At 35.2% G+C, this 17,294-nt stretch overlaps 1 protein-coding gene across 5 annotated transcripts; it reads left to right on the top strand.

Moving 5' to 3' along the window:
• The first annotated feature begins 5,157 nt into the window (after positions 1-5,157).
• On the top strand, positions 5,158-16,692 carry LOC129302986 (uncharacterized). Of its 5 annotated transcripts, XR_008591370.1 has the most exons (9): positions 5,158-5,387; positions 6,063-6,119; positions 6,370-6,422; positions 9,257-9,308; positions 15,449-15,514; positions 15,598-15,651; positions 15,890-16,019; positions 16,120-16,154; positions 16,314-16,692. XR_008591370.1 is itself a non-coding variant. In XM_054941953.1 (8 exons), the coding sequence occupies exons 1-8, from the start codon at positions 5,276-5,278 to the stop codon at positions 16,375-16,377; spliced, it is 501 nt and encodes a 166-aa protein (XP_054797928.1). In that variant the 5' UTR covers positions 5,163-5,275; the 3' UTR covers positions 16,378-16,692. The 5 variants fall into 5 exon arrangements, 3 of the variants coding, with proteins under 3 accessions (XP_054797929.1, XP_054797928.1, XP_054797930.1); XR_008591371.1 differs by lacking the exon at positions 16,120-16,154; XM_054941953.1 differs by lacking the exon at positions 16,120-16,154 and having other exon boundaries at positions 5,163-5,387; positions 15,890-15,932.
• The last annotated feature ends 602 nt before the right edge of the window (positions 16,693-17,294 follow it).

Genomic DNA, 17,294 nt, shown 5'->3' on the forward strand with positions numbered 1-17,294 from the left:
AAAGAAACATATTGAAATTGGTGGTTCTGCTAGTAATGAAAATGTAGGTGCTAGTGGTAGTAAGGTGGGATGATAATTTGCATGCTAGTAAGGTGAGTAATGCTATGATTGTGTCTGCATCCTAGAATAAGAAGGAAAAATCTATTTGTTTTGGTAAAAGAGTCATTTTTGAATAGGGGGAAGCTTTCTGGAAGTAAAATAGTTAAAACTTGCACATATGATGTTTGGAATTCCTTTTCTAAAGTTATAATTAATGAAAAAATAAAGGCTAGTTATAATTGACAATGCCTCTATAAATCATAATATGTAAAAGAAATTGAAAGAGAGGCTAGCTTTACAAGACAGTGTAAGCTTGATTTGTGAAGGGAAATTTTTTTCATATAAGGTACTGTGCCTATAGCTTAAACATGATAGTTCAAGAGGGTTTTAAAGTGACAAGTATTACTTTAAACAAGACTAGGGACATCATTAAGTATGTGAGAGAATCAGTGTAATGTCCACTCTGATATTACTAGGACAACACTCTTACATACTATTATGATAACTTAGATTAGATAAAATCATAAGTAAAAGTTATCACAACCTAAGGGTTTAAAAGATACTGAGTTAAAATAATGGAATCCTAAGAAAAATCCTTTTTAAAATAGTGTTTGAGCTCACACCATAGTTGAAAATCAATTAAATACAAATATGGAAGCATGAAAAACAAATAGCACTTCAAAACAAGCTGAAACAAACCCTTTTTTCAAAATCTAGTTCATTCACCGTGGCGCAAGCCATATTTGTCACTGCGGATAGCACAAAGGGATGAATCCCTCAGAAGGCATTTGCTTTGAAATTCTAAAGCACGTTGTTTCGCCATCCAACATCCAATTTGAGCGGTTCAAGTGTCTACACGAAGCTCTTCGAGCCTTCTAGCTAATAGCACTGGTCTCACACTTAAATGGTCATCCATTAAAAGGATAGATATGAAAATCCAAAATGATTCATTTTCACCTTGAAACACATTCAAAGGTGTCAACTCATAATACCAAATGCCATTAGTCCTGAGAACACTTTGACCACCTCTAATGGACCACACACAATATGACAAAACAATCATATCACATAATTAAGCATTCATACTCAAAATGACTACCTAACCCCAAATTGATAACGACATAAAGGGTGGTTTAAACTTAACACACATATCAATATGGTCATTTTGATGCATAAATCACTTTAAATATATCACTTGTAATAGTATCTCAGCCAAGCACACTCATGTAATTACAATAGCATCAACCTTAGGTCAAGATACGCACACATATCTCAAATTCATACAAGTGATAACAAAACAATATCATGTTCCTAAGTTGGTATTATAACATAGCATATTCGTTAAAACCCAAAAAGGAAAGGAAAGAGCTATACAACTATTGCTCTTCAGTGTTTAGTTGTCCCTTCCTTCCCTTTGCCCCTATCGAAGCCCTCACCTGTAAAATATAACCACATGGTGAGATAAACATCTAAGTAGTAGAATAACTTACTACTAATATGCACAACCATAAGGAAGTAAAGCTATTAAGCACTAAAATATACTTTTAGTATATTAAAACATACTCTTTTCCATAAACACAAATCATTTACCTCTAGCATAATTAGTCTACCATTCAAACCTCCATATCACTCCAATTGAAACCATAGGCTCCCGACCTAAGTGCACATTCAAAATGGTTTGAGCTTAGCTTCATTGGTAGGATCACCCAGCCAAAGGTGTCTTATCCTACATTTGAACTATGGTCTTCCTCTATTACACATGAATCGGAGTGTCATTACTCTAACACTGCATCATTAATGCTAAGAAGCATCACTGTCTAACACCGTATCCCGCATGGATACTAAGGAGACTTTCTCCAATATCGTGCCTCACTAAAAACTAAGGAGATACAAGCCATATGGACTTCCACTACTCCTTCTTACGGGTGAACTCCTACCCTCTAACATGATTATGCTCATTCTTGCCACACATTTTACGCTTATGAAAAATCATTGCTTTTGACATAAGGATTAAAAATTCTTTACCATTTCAAAAGTAGCTTCTAATGCACAAGAAAATAATCTTTCGCAACATGCCAAGGTTTCAAAATACATATAAACAAATATATTTATTTATTCACAAATAGTTAAGCAATATAATCAATCAGTGTAAATTATTCTGTTACCTTAACCTTTTGTCACACAAAAGGGTTACCATAGCTTAACGTTAGCTCCAAACGTTCTATATGCACGATATAGCTTGAGCAACACTCAATCTATACAATCAAGTGACAATTGTCAATTATCACTCTAAATATACCCTGAATTCACTGGGTTCTAAGTACCTATAACACCTAAATTCCTTCTTTACCCACACCAATCATTTTTAAACATTCTAACCATCCTATCAAATATCCCAACATACCAAAATCATCATCTAATTCCTTGTATTGTCTCAAAACCTCCAGATTATGTCTAGGGTTTGTCTAAACCCTCAACTAAAATTTTAAATCACTATAGAACTCATAAACCTAGGGTTAGAGACTTGATTTAACTCCTAAGATGTTAAATAAGCCAATAGGTTCAGACTAAACCTAAGGAAACCGAGATCAAAGCCTCTAATGCCCTAAAAGTCAAAAATTTCATATAAAGAGGTAAGGAAAGGGAATATGGAACTTACCCAATGATTATTTAAGCTCCAAATGCTCCCAATATGGCCTAATGATCGTGCCCTAGCAGTATATAAGCTCTCTCTAACTCTCTCTCATTTTTCCTTCTTTCTTCCTTTTGTTTCTGGTTTGTTTTTCGTGACTGATAAGTGTTGATTTTGCACGTGCGCCACGATGTATTGACACGCCCACCATAGCGTATGGCATAAACAGTCCTATTAAAATTTAAACTTTCCTCCGTGCTATGGTATACTCAAACTTTGACCTAGCCTTCTTTTAATGTTGACTAAGGATTTGAAATTATATTAGTTTCCTATAAACATCCTTAATCAAAAATTTATCTAAATTGACCAAAATACTCTTGGAAACATTGCTAATTCCTAACTTGAAAATTTAAGATGTTACAATCAGAGGCAGGGATGATTGTTATCAAGCAATGTGTTGAAGAAGTGGTGGTATTGATAGTTTAATAGGTTTGCAGATGGATGTACCCATTAGATGGAATTCAACTTTCGCAATGCTTGAAAGTTTATTAAAATATCATCGTGCTTTTACCAGCTTATCTTGCCATGATATAGGTTTCACATTTTACCCAACACATGAAGAGTGGAGGAGAAGGGAGGAGATGTGCAATTTCTTGAGGCTATTTGATGTTATGACAAGGTTGATGTCTATGTCATCTTATCCTACTTCAAATTTATATTTCTCTCAAGTGTCAAAAATTCGACTCTTGTTAGATGAAAATATGTTCAATAGTGATCTTGTAATTTGTAAAATGGCTAAAAGAATGAAAGAAAAGTTTAATAAGTATTGGAATGATCATAGCACTATCCTTGCAATTGCAGTTGTGCTTGATCCACGAACGAAGCTTCAAATGATACAATATATATATGCCAAAATTGATCCTAGAAGTTACCATGTTAGGATTGGGAATATTCAAAGCAAATTAAAATATATTTTTAATCAGTATAAAGAGATGACTTTTATTTCTGATGCTGGGGTTGGATCAAGTTCAACAATGCCAACACATGGATATCAAGCTCAATCCTCTATTACTTCTAGTGTTTTAATAAAAACAAGCAATATTCAAGGAATTTTAGATGTAAGTTTTTTCTTCATATTTTTAATCTTATTTTAATTTTTTAAGAGATATATTACTTCAAATTTTTGCATAATGCAGGATTGGATTAGTTATACAAGTATGGATTTTATGTCTATTGGCAAGTCTGAGCTTGAACTTTAAATGAAGCAATATTTCAGTCTCATGTATATCAAGAGTTGGATATCCTTATTAATGGAATACTAATAAGGGTAGATTTCCAATTCTTTCAAAGATAGTAACTGATGTACTTAGCATTCTAATTACTATAATGGCAAGTGAATCTGCATTCAATATTGTTTCACATGTTTTTATAAAATACCGGAGTACTCTTATTCTTGATAACTTTTAGGCTCTTATTTGCATCGGTAATTGGTTACGTGGTTTTCAAGATAATGGTAATATGTGATTATATATATATATATATATATATTTCTTTCTTGATTAGAAGCAAATTTCATTAATTTATATTATAAAACTTGTTCATTCATTGCAGATAATGAAATAGTAATTGAAAATGAGAGGAAATCATTTGAAGAAATTTCACCCATTGATATGCCCACTGAGAGTTCAAATGTAGCTTTGGATGATAATGACAATGCCAATCAAGAGAGTTAAGAGAAATAGGGAATTAGATAAAATTGATAGTATGGTGTTATGAACTTTATTGTGAAATTTTCATGTTTCATGAAGGAATTATGCAATTATGTATTATTAAACTTTTACTTTCAAGTTGTTTGAACTTTAAACCCTTACAAGCTTTATTGATAGCATGCTTTTGTTGTTAAATTAAGCAATTCGCTTTCAAAATTTTGTTATTAATATTAATATTAATGTATTTTTTATGATTTATTTCATGTATTTTATCTAATTTAGAATGCATTGTCATGTTTATATTGTTTGAAAAAAATTAACTTTTAAATTACAAATTGAAATCAGTTCAAAGATGGAAATTTTTTTTTTCAAGTTTTAGGTATTCGAGCCAGCCCAAATAAGTCTGAAACTCGAAGACATTAGGATCGAGCTTGATATGGATTTTTTTTAAAGGATATGATACTTAAAACTCGATTCGAGTGAGTTCAACCCGAATTCAGCTTGACTTACCTGAATTACCAGCTGTAGATGAAACAAAGTGTCGGGTGAAGACATCTTGTGATCCGAGATGACAGTCTAGGTTTTTCTTTGTTCCGTTTGTCCTTTTTTTTTTCCCTGGGTTACTGTTGTCTTGAGCCAGTTTGTACTTTGTGTGCTCTGGGCTAACGTTTTCTTGGGCTGTTTGATTGCAAAGCCTTGGGCCTCTTACGTTGCGTAATAAACAAAAAAGCGTCGGCCCGATACGAAGCAAGGAAAACCTAGATTTTCAATTTCATCGGCACACGTGACCCTACTCTATAATTTTTGCCGTAAATAGTCAGGTTTTTCCATTCCCAACCTTCACCTGGCGCGAGAATGCTTATGGGAGTTAAATACATTTGAATTTGTATTACAAATGTCGAGGCTTCTCGCAAGAATTGCTGGGTTTTTCAGCAATCGAGCGCAAGTTGGAGTCGACAAAGCGGGGAACAGATACTTCACCAGAAAAGAAGAGATCGATGGTGTCAGTAAGTGGGTTTCTATTCTTTCTCTCGTACCATCCCTATCTTTTCTCCGGCTATGGCTATTATTGTGAATTTGTAGTGATGCATTCGCACTTGCGAATTGTATTGCCTAAAACTTACGGATTCTTGTCCAGCGATTGAGCTGTACTCTGTGGTTTACTTGAAAGCACGATTTTATTTATTTATTTATTTTTGAATTTTCGGATTTTGATTTCCAACATGTTTCTGGTATAAAAGCTATCAGTTCACAAGAAATAGATATTATAAGTTGTAATAGCATAAGTTGTGTCCCTTGTATGTCTCCAACTGGTAGAGCTTGCAGTTGCAGTTGGCATTGCCTCTTATAATGGTAAAAACTGACGTTTTATATTACAAGGTCACTCCTTTGAACTTTCAAAGAGGAGATATTTACGAAATCTCTTATGTGGGGATTATTTATCAAAATTAAAAAACAACAAAAAAAAAGTTTAAAATTAGCACATTTGTCTCTGGCATGGAAAACTGACCAAAAATTACTTATCTCTTCTATGTAGCATGTGTGCATGATGTTGGAATTTTAAAATTCTTGTCCTCTGCAAATTGTGTTGTTTTCATTGCGTCATAAATGAAGTATAGTTTACCGAAAATCTGTCTCATTCTGTTTTTCTTTTCCATCCTTTTGTTGTCTTGGTTTACTAGTTAAAGAGAAAAGATGGGTGGTGTTTAAGGGAGAGGTGGATTCTACTACTCTTCCAGGTGAATCTCTTGAAGTATATTTATTGGAATAACTATTGGATTAAATATGTAACTTATAAGACACGAAGTAGGTTGAATAATTTTTTCTTTTTCCAACTTATTTTCATAGTCTTTTGTTGCAAAGGCTGATTGCTTTACCCTCAAGGTCTCAGCATCAGATAGGCATGACATTCATGTAGAAATTATACATGACTTTGGCAGCCTTATGTTATTTCTATTGTGATGAATGGTTATTGCTCAATTTTTATAGTTGAATGGATATGTTGGTTGAATGGGCAGCGTAAACAGGCTCCAACCACAGAGGTAAATTAAAAAAAAAACAATTTGTTCTTCTACTACTTTTATTTTGTTCTCTTCCAGCACAGTAAAGTGTTCTACAGAAAATGCTGTCGATGTTTCTTTAACTTCCAATTTCATTCTTTGCTAATTGACACTATTGTATAAAGTAATTAACAATTATATTGATAATTGGATTATCTAAAATCAAAAATTCCATTGACATTACTTCACCGAAGCTACTTACAACCTCTTCAATGGATAATGGAGGAGGATAAAGTGATAGAGTAACTAACATAACTGTTACAAAGGAAAATAACTGATAATAAACACTGGAATAAGAGAATGAAACAGCAAGGAACCACTTCCCTGACATTTGGGAGGTCAGGGGCTCTCCCACTAGCCAACCATTGTCTGGATACCCTCTCCCTAGGGCGCACAACCCTAGATAATAGTCTTTGCCTTGTCCTTCTTGGATCTTGGGGTCGCATTACGGTCTGCCCCCCCCATTCCTGCTCTCTTGCTGGTTCATTAGTGGACTAATGGCCTTCTTCCTTTTTCAAACATGGCCCATCTAAGTTCTGGGGGCCCATTAGGTACTTACATATGTGGCAGGATCAAGCCAGAACTTGTAGAACCAATTTGTCTCTTCAATCCAAGAACAATGCAAGAAGCTAGAAGTCTTGCAATATTGCGAGAAATCATGCTAATGCGTTAAGCAGAAAAGAAGGTGAATTTTTTTTTTGGAATAATTCATATGTATTTCATGGACTAAAAGGCCGATACATATGTAGATGAAATTAGGAGAGAAAGAATCTAATTAGATCCCTAAACTCTACTGAAATCTCTAATATATAAAAGCTAATTAAAACCCTGAAAATAGTAACGTTACAATGCAATAAGAAAAAAGGAAAATAGGTCTAGAAGTCATAGTGGTCCTGAAGCCCAAAGACTGAAGGGCCTCATCTATCACTCCCCCTTAAGTTGGTGAGTAGTGTTGATCATTTTTAACTTGCTTCAAACTTTTCTCGGGTTAATGGTTTGGTCATTGCATCTGCAATTTGCTCCCTTGAAGGAATATATGATAGATCGATGGCTTTCATATCTAATTTCTCTTTGATAAAATGCCGATCAATCTCCATATGTTAGGTACGATCATGGTGCATTGGGTTGTTGGCAATCTTGATTGCAGACATGTTATTGCACCATGCTTCAATAGGTCCAATCATATCAACCTTAAGTTCCTTTAGAAGTCTAACAATCCACATTCCCTCACAAGTTCCTAGAGCAAGTGCCCTATATTCATACTCAACAGAGCTTCTTGAAACCACTGGTTACTTCTTACTTCTCTGGGTCACTGGGTTACCTCACACATAAGAGCGATAGCTAGTAGTAAATTGTCTATCAACCTTTGAACAAGCCCAATCAGCATCTATGAACAATTCTATACCCCAAGTGTCACGTTATGCAAAGAACAAACCTAGTCCTTTAGTCTTCTTTAGATGCCAAAGTATCATAAAAATAGTAGCCATGTGTTCCTTTTGAGGACAACTTGAAAATTGACTAACTACACTCACATGAAAACAAATGTCAGGTTTGGTATGAGATAAATAAATTAGCTTGGTCACCAATCTCTGATATCTTTCTTTATTTACTACAGTCTCATCAAATTTGATGGTTAGTTTTTGATTCAATTCCATTGAAGTATTTGTAGGCTTTGCTCCCAACATCCCTGTTTTAGTCAATAGATCTAGGGTGTATATTCGGTGTGACACACTAATTCCCTTGTGTGTTTGCATCACTTCCATACCCAAGAAATATCTCAAGGGTCCAAGATCCTTTGACCTCAAATTGCATTGCTAGGTTGATCTTTAGTTTGGGAATTTCTACACCATCATTTATTATCAATACTATATCATTGACATACACAATGAGTCTTGTTATCTTATCACCACAATGTTTAACAAATAAAGTATCATCAGCCTGGTAGTGTTGTATCCCCAGCACTTGATAGAGCATGTAAAATTTACGAACCACACCCTTGGTGATTGTTTCAGGCCATATAGAGAGTTGATCAACCTACAAATTTTGTGAGAATTGCTAGAATTTTGTAGTCCCAATGGAATCTTCATATAAACTTCTTCCTCAAGGTTGCCATTTAGGAATGCAGTTTTTAACATCAAGTTGATATAGAGTCCAATCTACATTTGCAGCATGAGACAACAAAACTTTTATAGAGTTAAGTTTAGCAACTAGGGTGAAAGATTCTTGGTAATCAATACCATAGGTTTGAGTAAACATTCAAGCAACTAATCATGCCTCATATTTGTTCACACTTCTATTGGGATTGTACTTTACTGTAAAGACCTACTTAGTACTCATAATTGACTTCCCTTCAGGCAATTCTGTAATTTCCTATGTCTTGTTTTTATAAAGGGCCCTTAGTTCTTCATCTACCCCATTCTCTCTTTTGTTAGAATTATATACTTATGACAATGTGTTTACATTGGAATAATCTGGGCAAAAGCTATTATTCTATTTGGACATAAATTATTTTAAGTGAATCTAAATTAATCAATTTATTATAGGAGTCGGGCATTCTCCTCGAAAGAACAAAGGCATAACATTTTTCTACCCTCTAGGTTGGTCATGCTTTCTTGGTGGATGGGTTGTTTTGTTCGACTAGGTGATTAACTGTGCGACTTTGGCTACTTCTTTTGACTTTAGACTTTAGAGCTGCAGCTTTGGGATTAGTTCTTTTCAAAGGTTCTTGTTATTTAAGAAGTGAATATTTTATAAAAGCTTGTTAATAGAGTAATTGTTGTTATTACTTGACAATGTTCCTTTTCAATTCCTCCTAGGAAATGATGGAGTTGGAAGCTAGGCGTGAACGTCTTAGACAGAATGTTGCTCGTATGTGGCATACTTCTTCCCTTAGCTGATATTTTTTCCCCCAATGCTGTGCTTTGTTTTATTGTTGTCATTTTTTTTTTTGCATGATAATTCTATTGTGATGAAATTTGTCAATATATATTATGATGTGGCCATATATTCTTCATATGTGATTGCAGGAAAGAGGTGTCAAAAAAGAAAAAAAGAAAAAGAAAAGCAGAGAGAGAAGAGAGACAATTAGAAATTGAGATTTATCATGAACTTTGTTATGTAATTATTATTTAGTTAAGATTTAATTAGGCTTAGATTATTTATGATCTATGATAGGGTTTAGATAGGATTTGATATTTAATTATATTAATATATTAGTAGTGTGAATAAGATTAGGGTAGATCCAATGCGTATAAATAAGAGGCAATATGGTAATTAATTTCCAGACTTGATTTATAGAATTCATATTCAGCTAAACTTTTTCTCTATTTCCTTTCTCTCTTTTCTCTGTCTACCACTGCACATCAGTGGTATAAGAGCTGAACTATTCTTGGCCTACTTCATGCTTGAAACTCATTCTCAAACCAGTCAATGAAACATGGCAGAACAATCTGTTGATCGATTTTGTGCTGGGGGATAGTTTTTATGTTGCTTATGTTAGAAGGTGTTGAAAGACTACAAAGCATGGTTTTAAAACCTGGATACGGTTGGATCAGTTTGGCTGTACCTTCAACATTGCTGTTCAGCTTGCAGATTTAGACTGCTTGGATGTTGACCTGGATTGAAATGCCTGAAATTGGATGTTGAGCCAGAACCCAGTGTGTTAAACCAGAACAGGGAGCTGGTTTATGTGAACTGGACGGGTCAAATTTTCTTCCTTTATTGAGAATAAGGACAAGAAAAAGAAGAAAGGAGGGAAGAGCAAGAGAAAGGCAATAACTGGCTTAGAAAAAGACAATAAATCAAGATGAAACAAGTGAAAAAATTTGAGAAAGAGCTGACCTACTTTTTCTTCCTTGGCAACGGCAAAAAGGTAGAGGAGAGATCTACAAGAATACAACACATGAAAAAAGGGTGGAGGAGGACAAACAGTAGGAGATAGATTGATTAGAAATAATGGAGGATTTGTAATCTTTAAGAGCTATTGTTGATTATAAACTAGCGTTGTAGAGCTATTCAAAACATGCAAAATCAGTGTTGCCTTGCGGAACTATCAGAAATATGTGAAGAGAGGGAAATGTTGCTGTGGATAGTGTAGATCATCAATGCTAAAATTGTGGGAATTGTGATTACATTAGTTAAGATTTATTTATTTTATCAAAATATATGTTAAGATTTAATAGAAAATAAAAATCTACCTTTCCATTAGGTGAAATTGCCCAAATCAAATCACAAGCCTGAGGTTTGAGACCATTTAGATATCTAGCAGCTAAAAAAAAAAATCTTTTAAGGGTATCGTGAAGGAATTGTTTCAATCAAAAGTTACACAAGAAAGCTTTTCACCATTTGCATCAGCAATTGTATTGTTGAAGAAAGATGGGTCATGTTGCATGTGCATCGATTACTGTGAACTTGACAGGAGGACAGTGAAGAACATGTATCCTATTCCTCTTGTGGAAGAACTTTTCAATGAATTAAGAGAGGCAAGATGGTTCACCAAGCTTGATTTGCATGACGGTTATCATCAAGTTAGAATGGAGCCTAGTGACATCTATAAAATAACTTTTAGAACTCATTTGACAAGCACAACATGACGAGTACAAGTTCAAAGAGAGAGCCCATCTAAAATGACTAGCTTGGTAGGAGTGCCCCCTAAACTTATAACCTTGGTGACTCCCTCTCCACGACACTTTACTTGGTTGCGGTCGGTTAGAACCTTCTGTAGGAAGTCCTTTTTGAGACCACAGGCTCAAAGGATGTGGTATCACTACCCAACAAACTAGCTTATTAGGTGAGAGAGCCCTTCACACTTATAAATCCCATATCATTTGTGAGGCTCCTCGATGTGGGACTCGTGACAATGTCACCTCGTTGAGAGCCAATGTCCCCGGCGGCTCCCTTTCATGGCACTTCACTCGGCCTCATGCTTATCAGAACCTTCTGTGGGTAGCCCTTTCTGTGACACCGGTGCTATGAACAGCATTTTCAGAGAGCAATTGAGGAAGTTTGTTTTTTTTTTTTTAAATGATATCTTGGTATACAGCCCTTGTATGGAGTCTCATGTGCAACACTTGCTTTTAGTTCTAAAAATTTTGAGGAAAAATAGCTATATCATGGAGAGTAAGTGTACTTTTGCTGCAACTCAAGTGGCATTGATAGAAAATATGGCAAATATTACTTTAGGAGGAAATAATTTATTATTTCTTATTGCCTTTCATTAGTTTATTGGTTTTGTTGTTTTTCATTTAACTTTTGTAAGTTTCCTTATTGTGAAGGAAACCAAGCAGCAAGTGGATTCTTATTTTATTAACTTTTGTAAGTTTCCTTCTTGTGAAGGAAACTAGGCAGCAAGTGGATGTTTCCTTGTTAGGAAGGAAACCTCATATGCTTATAAATAGCATGACTTGTATTGAGGAAGGGGAATGAATGTTTGAAGCATTATGATTTTCTAAAAGCTCCCTCTCTCTTCAGTTCTGCATCACTCTTTTGTTCTTCCTCTCATATTTCAATCACTTTTCTCTCTTTTCACCTTCTCTGTTTTCACTTCCCCTCCACCTCCCACTCTCTGTTTCTGTTTCTTCTCCCTTATCCTATTCTGTTCAAATCAGTGTGAGCGTGAGTGTTTGTGTTTTACATCAGGCATGCTTGGGTCATATTGGTAAAGGAGGGGTTTCAACTAATCCAAAGAAGATTAAAGCATTACTGGAATGGTTACGGTGATGCAATTGAGGTCATTTTTGGGGTGTGCAGGATACTACAGAAGGTTTATTAGAGGCTATGGGTCATTGACAAGGCCTTTGATGGATTTATTGAAGAAAAATAATTTCCATTGGTAAGTGAATGCTGTTGTCACGTTCAAAAAATTGAAAGGAACTTTGGTTGCAGCCCCGGTTCTCGCACTTCCAGGATTTTCTAATCTGAAATTGAAGACTTCATTCCAGATGTATTAGGTGGTGAAACCCATGAGTTATGATTATCAAAATTTTCTGTAAGAAAGGCAATGAAACTAGTTTAGTGGATGCTCTCTCTAGCGTGCCTAGATATGAGATTTTTCATATGGCTCTTCAAACATGTTCTTCTTCTTGTTTTTTTTTATGGCTCTTCAAACATGTTCTGATGCTCTCTTTCTAGAAAGTTAGAAGAGTTGGGAAGATGATGTGGATTTGAGAGCTCAGAGAAGTGATTTGCCACAAGGAAGTGTGGATGGTAAATGTTCATTAGATTGGTAGTATTTGAGAAAAAGTGGCATATTAGTGGTGGGACATGTCTGTGGTGCATGGCACAAAATTCTGAAATGGCTTCATGCTCGCTCTCAAGGCAGGCATTCAGGTGTGCAAGCAACATATTGACAGGTTAAAATGCTGATTTGGTGGCAGAAATTATTTGAAGATGTGAAAGAGTTTGTCAAGCCTTGTGATACTTGTGGAAGGTGCAAGTTTGATTCAGTGGCATATCCCAGGCTGTTACAACCACTTCCTATTCCTTGTAGTATTTGGGAGAGTGCGACCATGAATTTCATTAAAGGGCTACCCAAGTCCAATGGTAAGGATGCAATATAGAGCCCTGCTAGAAATCATAAGTTATAGGGATTCTATTTTTATAAGCAAATTTTGGAAGGAGTTTTTGAAGGTTTTTGTGGTTGAACAAAAACTAACTTCTTCATACCATCCTCAAATGGATGATCAATCTGAAGTACTTAATAGATGTTTTGAGACTTATTTGCGCTGTATGTGTTGGGAAAAGCCAAAAGAATGGAGTAAGTGGTTGTCTTGGGCTGAATGGTGGTACAATATTTCTTTCCATACTTTTCAACTAAGGGTACTCCCTATGAATTGTTGCATGGGCAACCACCACCAATGCATGTGCCTTATTTACCTTGAAATGTGGTGGTGGAGGCTATTGACAGGACATCATCTCAATAGGGCTGTGTAGATAATCAAGCAGAAGGCAGGTTTGCTGTGGATGAGCAATTTGAAGTGGGCCAATGGGTGTTTCTCAAGCTGCAACCTTATAGGCAAATTTCTGCAGCCTCTAGAAGTTCTCAAAAGCTAGCTTTGAGGTATTTTGGTCCCTATAGAATCTGCCAAAAGGTGGGACCAATTGCTTACAGATTGGGATTACCCTAAGCATAAAGGGTTAATCCTACTTTTCATGTTTTCTTGTTGAAGTTATGTCCTGATCCTTTAGTCAAATATAGGCATCCTCCTTTAGATTGGCCTGTTTTCCAACTAGTCTCAGACTCTCAAGTATCTTTCTGGGCTTACAAGCGGCTCCTTTTATGTTAGGAGCTTGACATTTGGATCCATATGAGTATTAACCAGTGGGCAATCTAGCATCCTTGTCTCTTTTAGAATATCAAGAGCATACTTCTGTTGTGATAAAGCAACTCTAGTTGATGATCGAGCTACCTCAATATCTAAGAAGTACTTGCTTGAGCTGGCCCAAATCTTTTTTGTTTGAAAGGATGTCATCAAATGGTGTTGAGTTTAAAGATCTCATCCTCATTATTGCCTGTGATAACAATGTTGTCCAAATAAACAACCAAATAAATGCATTGACCAAACAATGAGTGATTGATATGACCCTATGTAGCAACCCTTTTGGCAATCAAAGTGACATGCAAGATGGCATCTTATTTGACAGTCAACTCCCACATTGTAGCATGTGTAATAACCAAGTTTTAGGTGGCATTGCATGTCATCAAATCACCCATAGCCTAGTCATCCAAGTGGAGGAAAACCTGAGTGAAGATATTTATACTCAGGCTATAATATGTATTGGGAGTTCAAATCACTATATTAAAGGCTTAATACATAAGTATAAACTTGGAGGAGACAAATTGGGCCATGGTCTTACCTTAAGCCCTAATGCATATTCTACGTTTTATTCTCCTTTGGAGGTGAAGGTTTCAATTGAAGGGGGAGAAATGAGCAGCATGATAACCAAGCTAACAAAGGGTGCAGGAAAGTTGTCTTCGAACTTGGAGATTGGGTTTAGGTACATCTCAAGCCTGGAGAAATGAGTAGTATGATAAGTAAGCTAACAATGGGCCTTTTCAAGTGCTGGAACAAATTAATGAAAATGCCTACAAGATAGACCTTCCTAGCTCCTATGGGAATGTATTTGGCTACATTTAATGTTGTATACCTTTCTTTATTTAATACATGTGATTTCAGGATGAATCCTCTTTAGGAGGGAGGGAATGATGGGAATCAATGGATGAGTTAGAATCCAATATTTAGTACTTTTGATTTGTTGCAGGGCATTGGATGACCAATGACTAGATCTAGAATCAAGAGGATGAAAGAATCCTTGAATTCATTAATTAATGATGTTCTAAATGATTAAGGAGTCCTGAAGGCAAATAGAGTTCTAGAAGCCCTGAATTCATTAAGACATGGGCAGCCCAGCTTGTATTTTATTTGGGGCTGTATAGGGGATAAGTGTTAATGTTTAGATGCATGGTGGTTTTCTTTCTTTCTTTTTTCTTTGCTTTTTTTTTTTTTTTCCGGGTTGGGGGGGGGAGAATGTTAATATTGAGGGGTAGAGTTCATGGTCTCCTGAACACCAGATTTGGCTATGGAGAAAGGTCATCCTGCGTCATTTTCTTCTGTTCTCTGTGTTCTGTTGTTAGTGGGTCTTGTGCGTTAGAGTGGGTATCCCTTTGTATTTCCAGGAGCCTATTGTTGTTAGTGAGATTTGGTGTTTGTGGATTCTGTTGTAATTGTCTCTTCTTAGTGAAGTAGAGCGGGTGCATAAACACGTTGTGTACATTATTCCATAATCCTTTTGGAATACTTGCACACACACACTGACTGTAAGTCTTGCAATCCTCGCATAAAGCCAGAATTACTCTATTCCACTCTTTGGCATTTGTGCTTTGATTTTGAATTATAGTTTCTATTGGTAGTATGTGTTAATGTATTTTTTTTGTTTTGTTATACAATCCTTTGTGTCTTAATTATATTCAGAGACCTTGACAAACATTTTCTTTTTTAAATTTCACATAGTACTTAAAAAGGAAGAGGAGGAAAGGAAAGCCAAAGAAGGAAGTCCAGGGAAAGGCTTAACCACCGGTAGATGCTTAAAGTATTATTGGTTTGCAATCTTCTTCATTGCTTACATTTGGCATTTATTGACAGATTTGTATTTCATACAGGAAAAGTTGGTGGTCCAGACTTAAAAAGTTTTATTCGCCAATTTCCTTCTGAAGGTTATCTTCCTTTTCCTTTATTTTTTCCAAAATACTGAAATAATACGGGGTTCCATCATGCATTCTTTTTAAAGCAACCTATATCAAGCATACAGTTGGAAAAGCTTCATTCTATTCTCAATGAGAATGTTGCTCTCCCCCTTCTTGAAAACAAATGAAGATGTCTGTTCTATGTACATGTGTTATGGTATATTTGCTTGTTCATTGCTCAAAGTATTTAACACGTTCTCTGCGTTAGGTGATGGGGTTGAAGAATCATCTGCCACGATTAGTGACTTGAGGTGAGACTTTGGAGGATGCATGTATATTCATGCCATTTGGTGTCTGTATAACTAAGAATTTTATAATGCGCAAATTACAGAATTTAGGTATAAAATTTTTCCTTTTTCCCTCTTTGCCTTTTTCTAGAACCTATTAGAAAGATTATGTCTCTAAATTGAGAAAGTTTACATCTCCAAATTGATTCAGGGAACCGTGTTTAATCCACAAAACTCCTGAATTAGGTGAGAGACTGCATGATCTTGAGCATAAACCTGAGGACAGAACAAAATTAAATAGTTTGAAGTGATTAATGAATGACTTTGTCATCTATATTAATTCCAAGATTTATCCTACAAATCATCACTTGATTAATTATCCTTTGTTTGTAAATCTTATTTCAGGTCATCAGAACCAAGAGGATCTGGTGCAACATTTAAACCAGGAACCTGGCAGCCTCCAACTTGAATTTTTTCTTTTAAATAAACCTGGCAACACCAGCATTCGTTTCTGCTCAGTTTTAAAGTGAAAATGTATGGTACTTTAATCTAAAAAGTAACTTATTACTTGGTTAAGAAATCTTGCGTGGGGGATTCTAGTGAGCGCACTATAGCATTGTTTTTTTTTTTTTTTTTTTGTTTTGCCATTTTATTTACATTCAAAATATGTGCAGCACCATTATACTGCTTACAGAAACTTATATTTTAGCATGGTGGGGTAAAAATGTACGCCATTGTCTTGCCAATTCTATGAAATGAGTCTGGTGAAAATTATATTATTTTATTTAGGGTGTATTTGATTTAATGTCTAGTATTTATTTTTATTTGAGTATTATATCAAATAAACCTTGAATCGAGTCGTATATAATTTTCATCATCCATTTCACGTCAATTTGATACTATGGCCTGGTTCTCGTTTCTCTTCCATGCGTATTGATTATCGCTTTCCTAAATGAGATCCATCTTCACCCTAGGCTTTCACGGTTTTATATGGGTTGTTACCGAGAATGCTCATGCAAGAAATGTTGAAATCATATGTCACTCCACCCGAGTATGTTCAGCATCCACGAGATTACGGTGGCCATGGACGGAAGGCGTTTAAAGAAAGTTGCCAAAATGAAGCCAGAAGTTGAAATGGAGTGTCATTCAAGAAAGGGCTTAAAAAGTCTTAAAAAGATGAATTAATGACGGTTGAATTTTTGACAAAATTTTTTATAAAATAAATTGTAAATATTAATTCTAATAGTTATAAATAGGAATTTAAATTATAAACTAATTATTATATTTTGAATTTAAATATTGTATTTATAATTGAAGCTTTTAAATTTATAACTGTTTAAATTAATATTTATAATTGATTTTTTTAAAAAAATTTATCAGTGATCT

Source organism: Prosopis cineraria, unplaced genomic scaffold, assembly GCF_029017545.1.
Source record: "Prosopis cineraria cultivar Desert tree isolate PC_DT_omini unplaced genomic scaffold, ASM2901754v1 PC2, whole genome shotgun sequence".
Lineage (NCBI taxonomy): Eukaryota > Viridiplantae > Streptophyta > Magnoliopsida > Fabales > Fabaceae > Prosopis > Prosopis cineraria.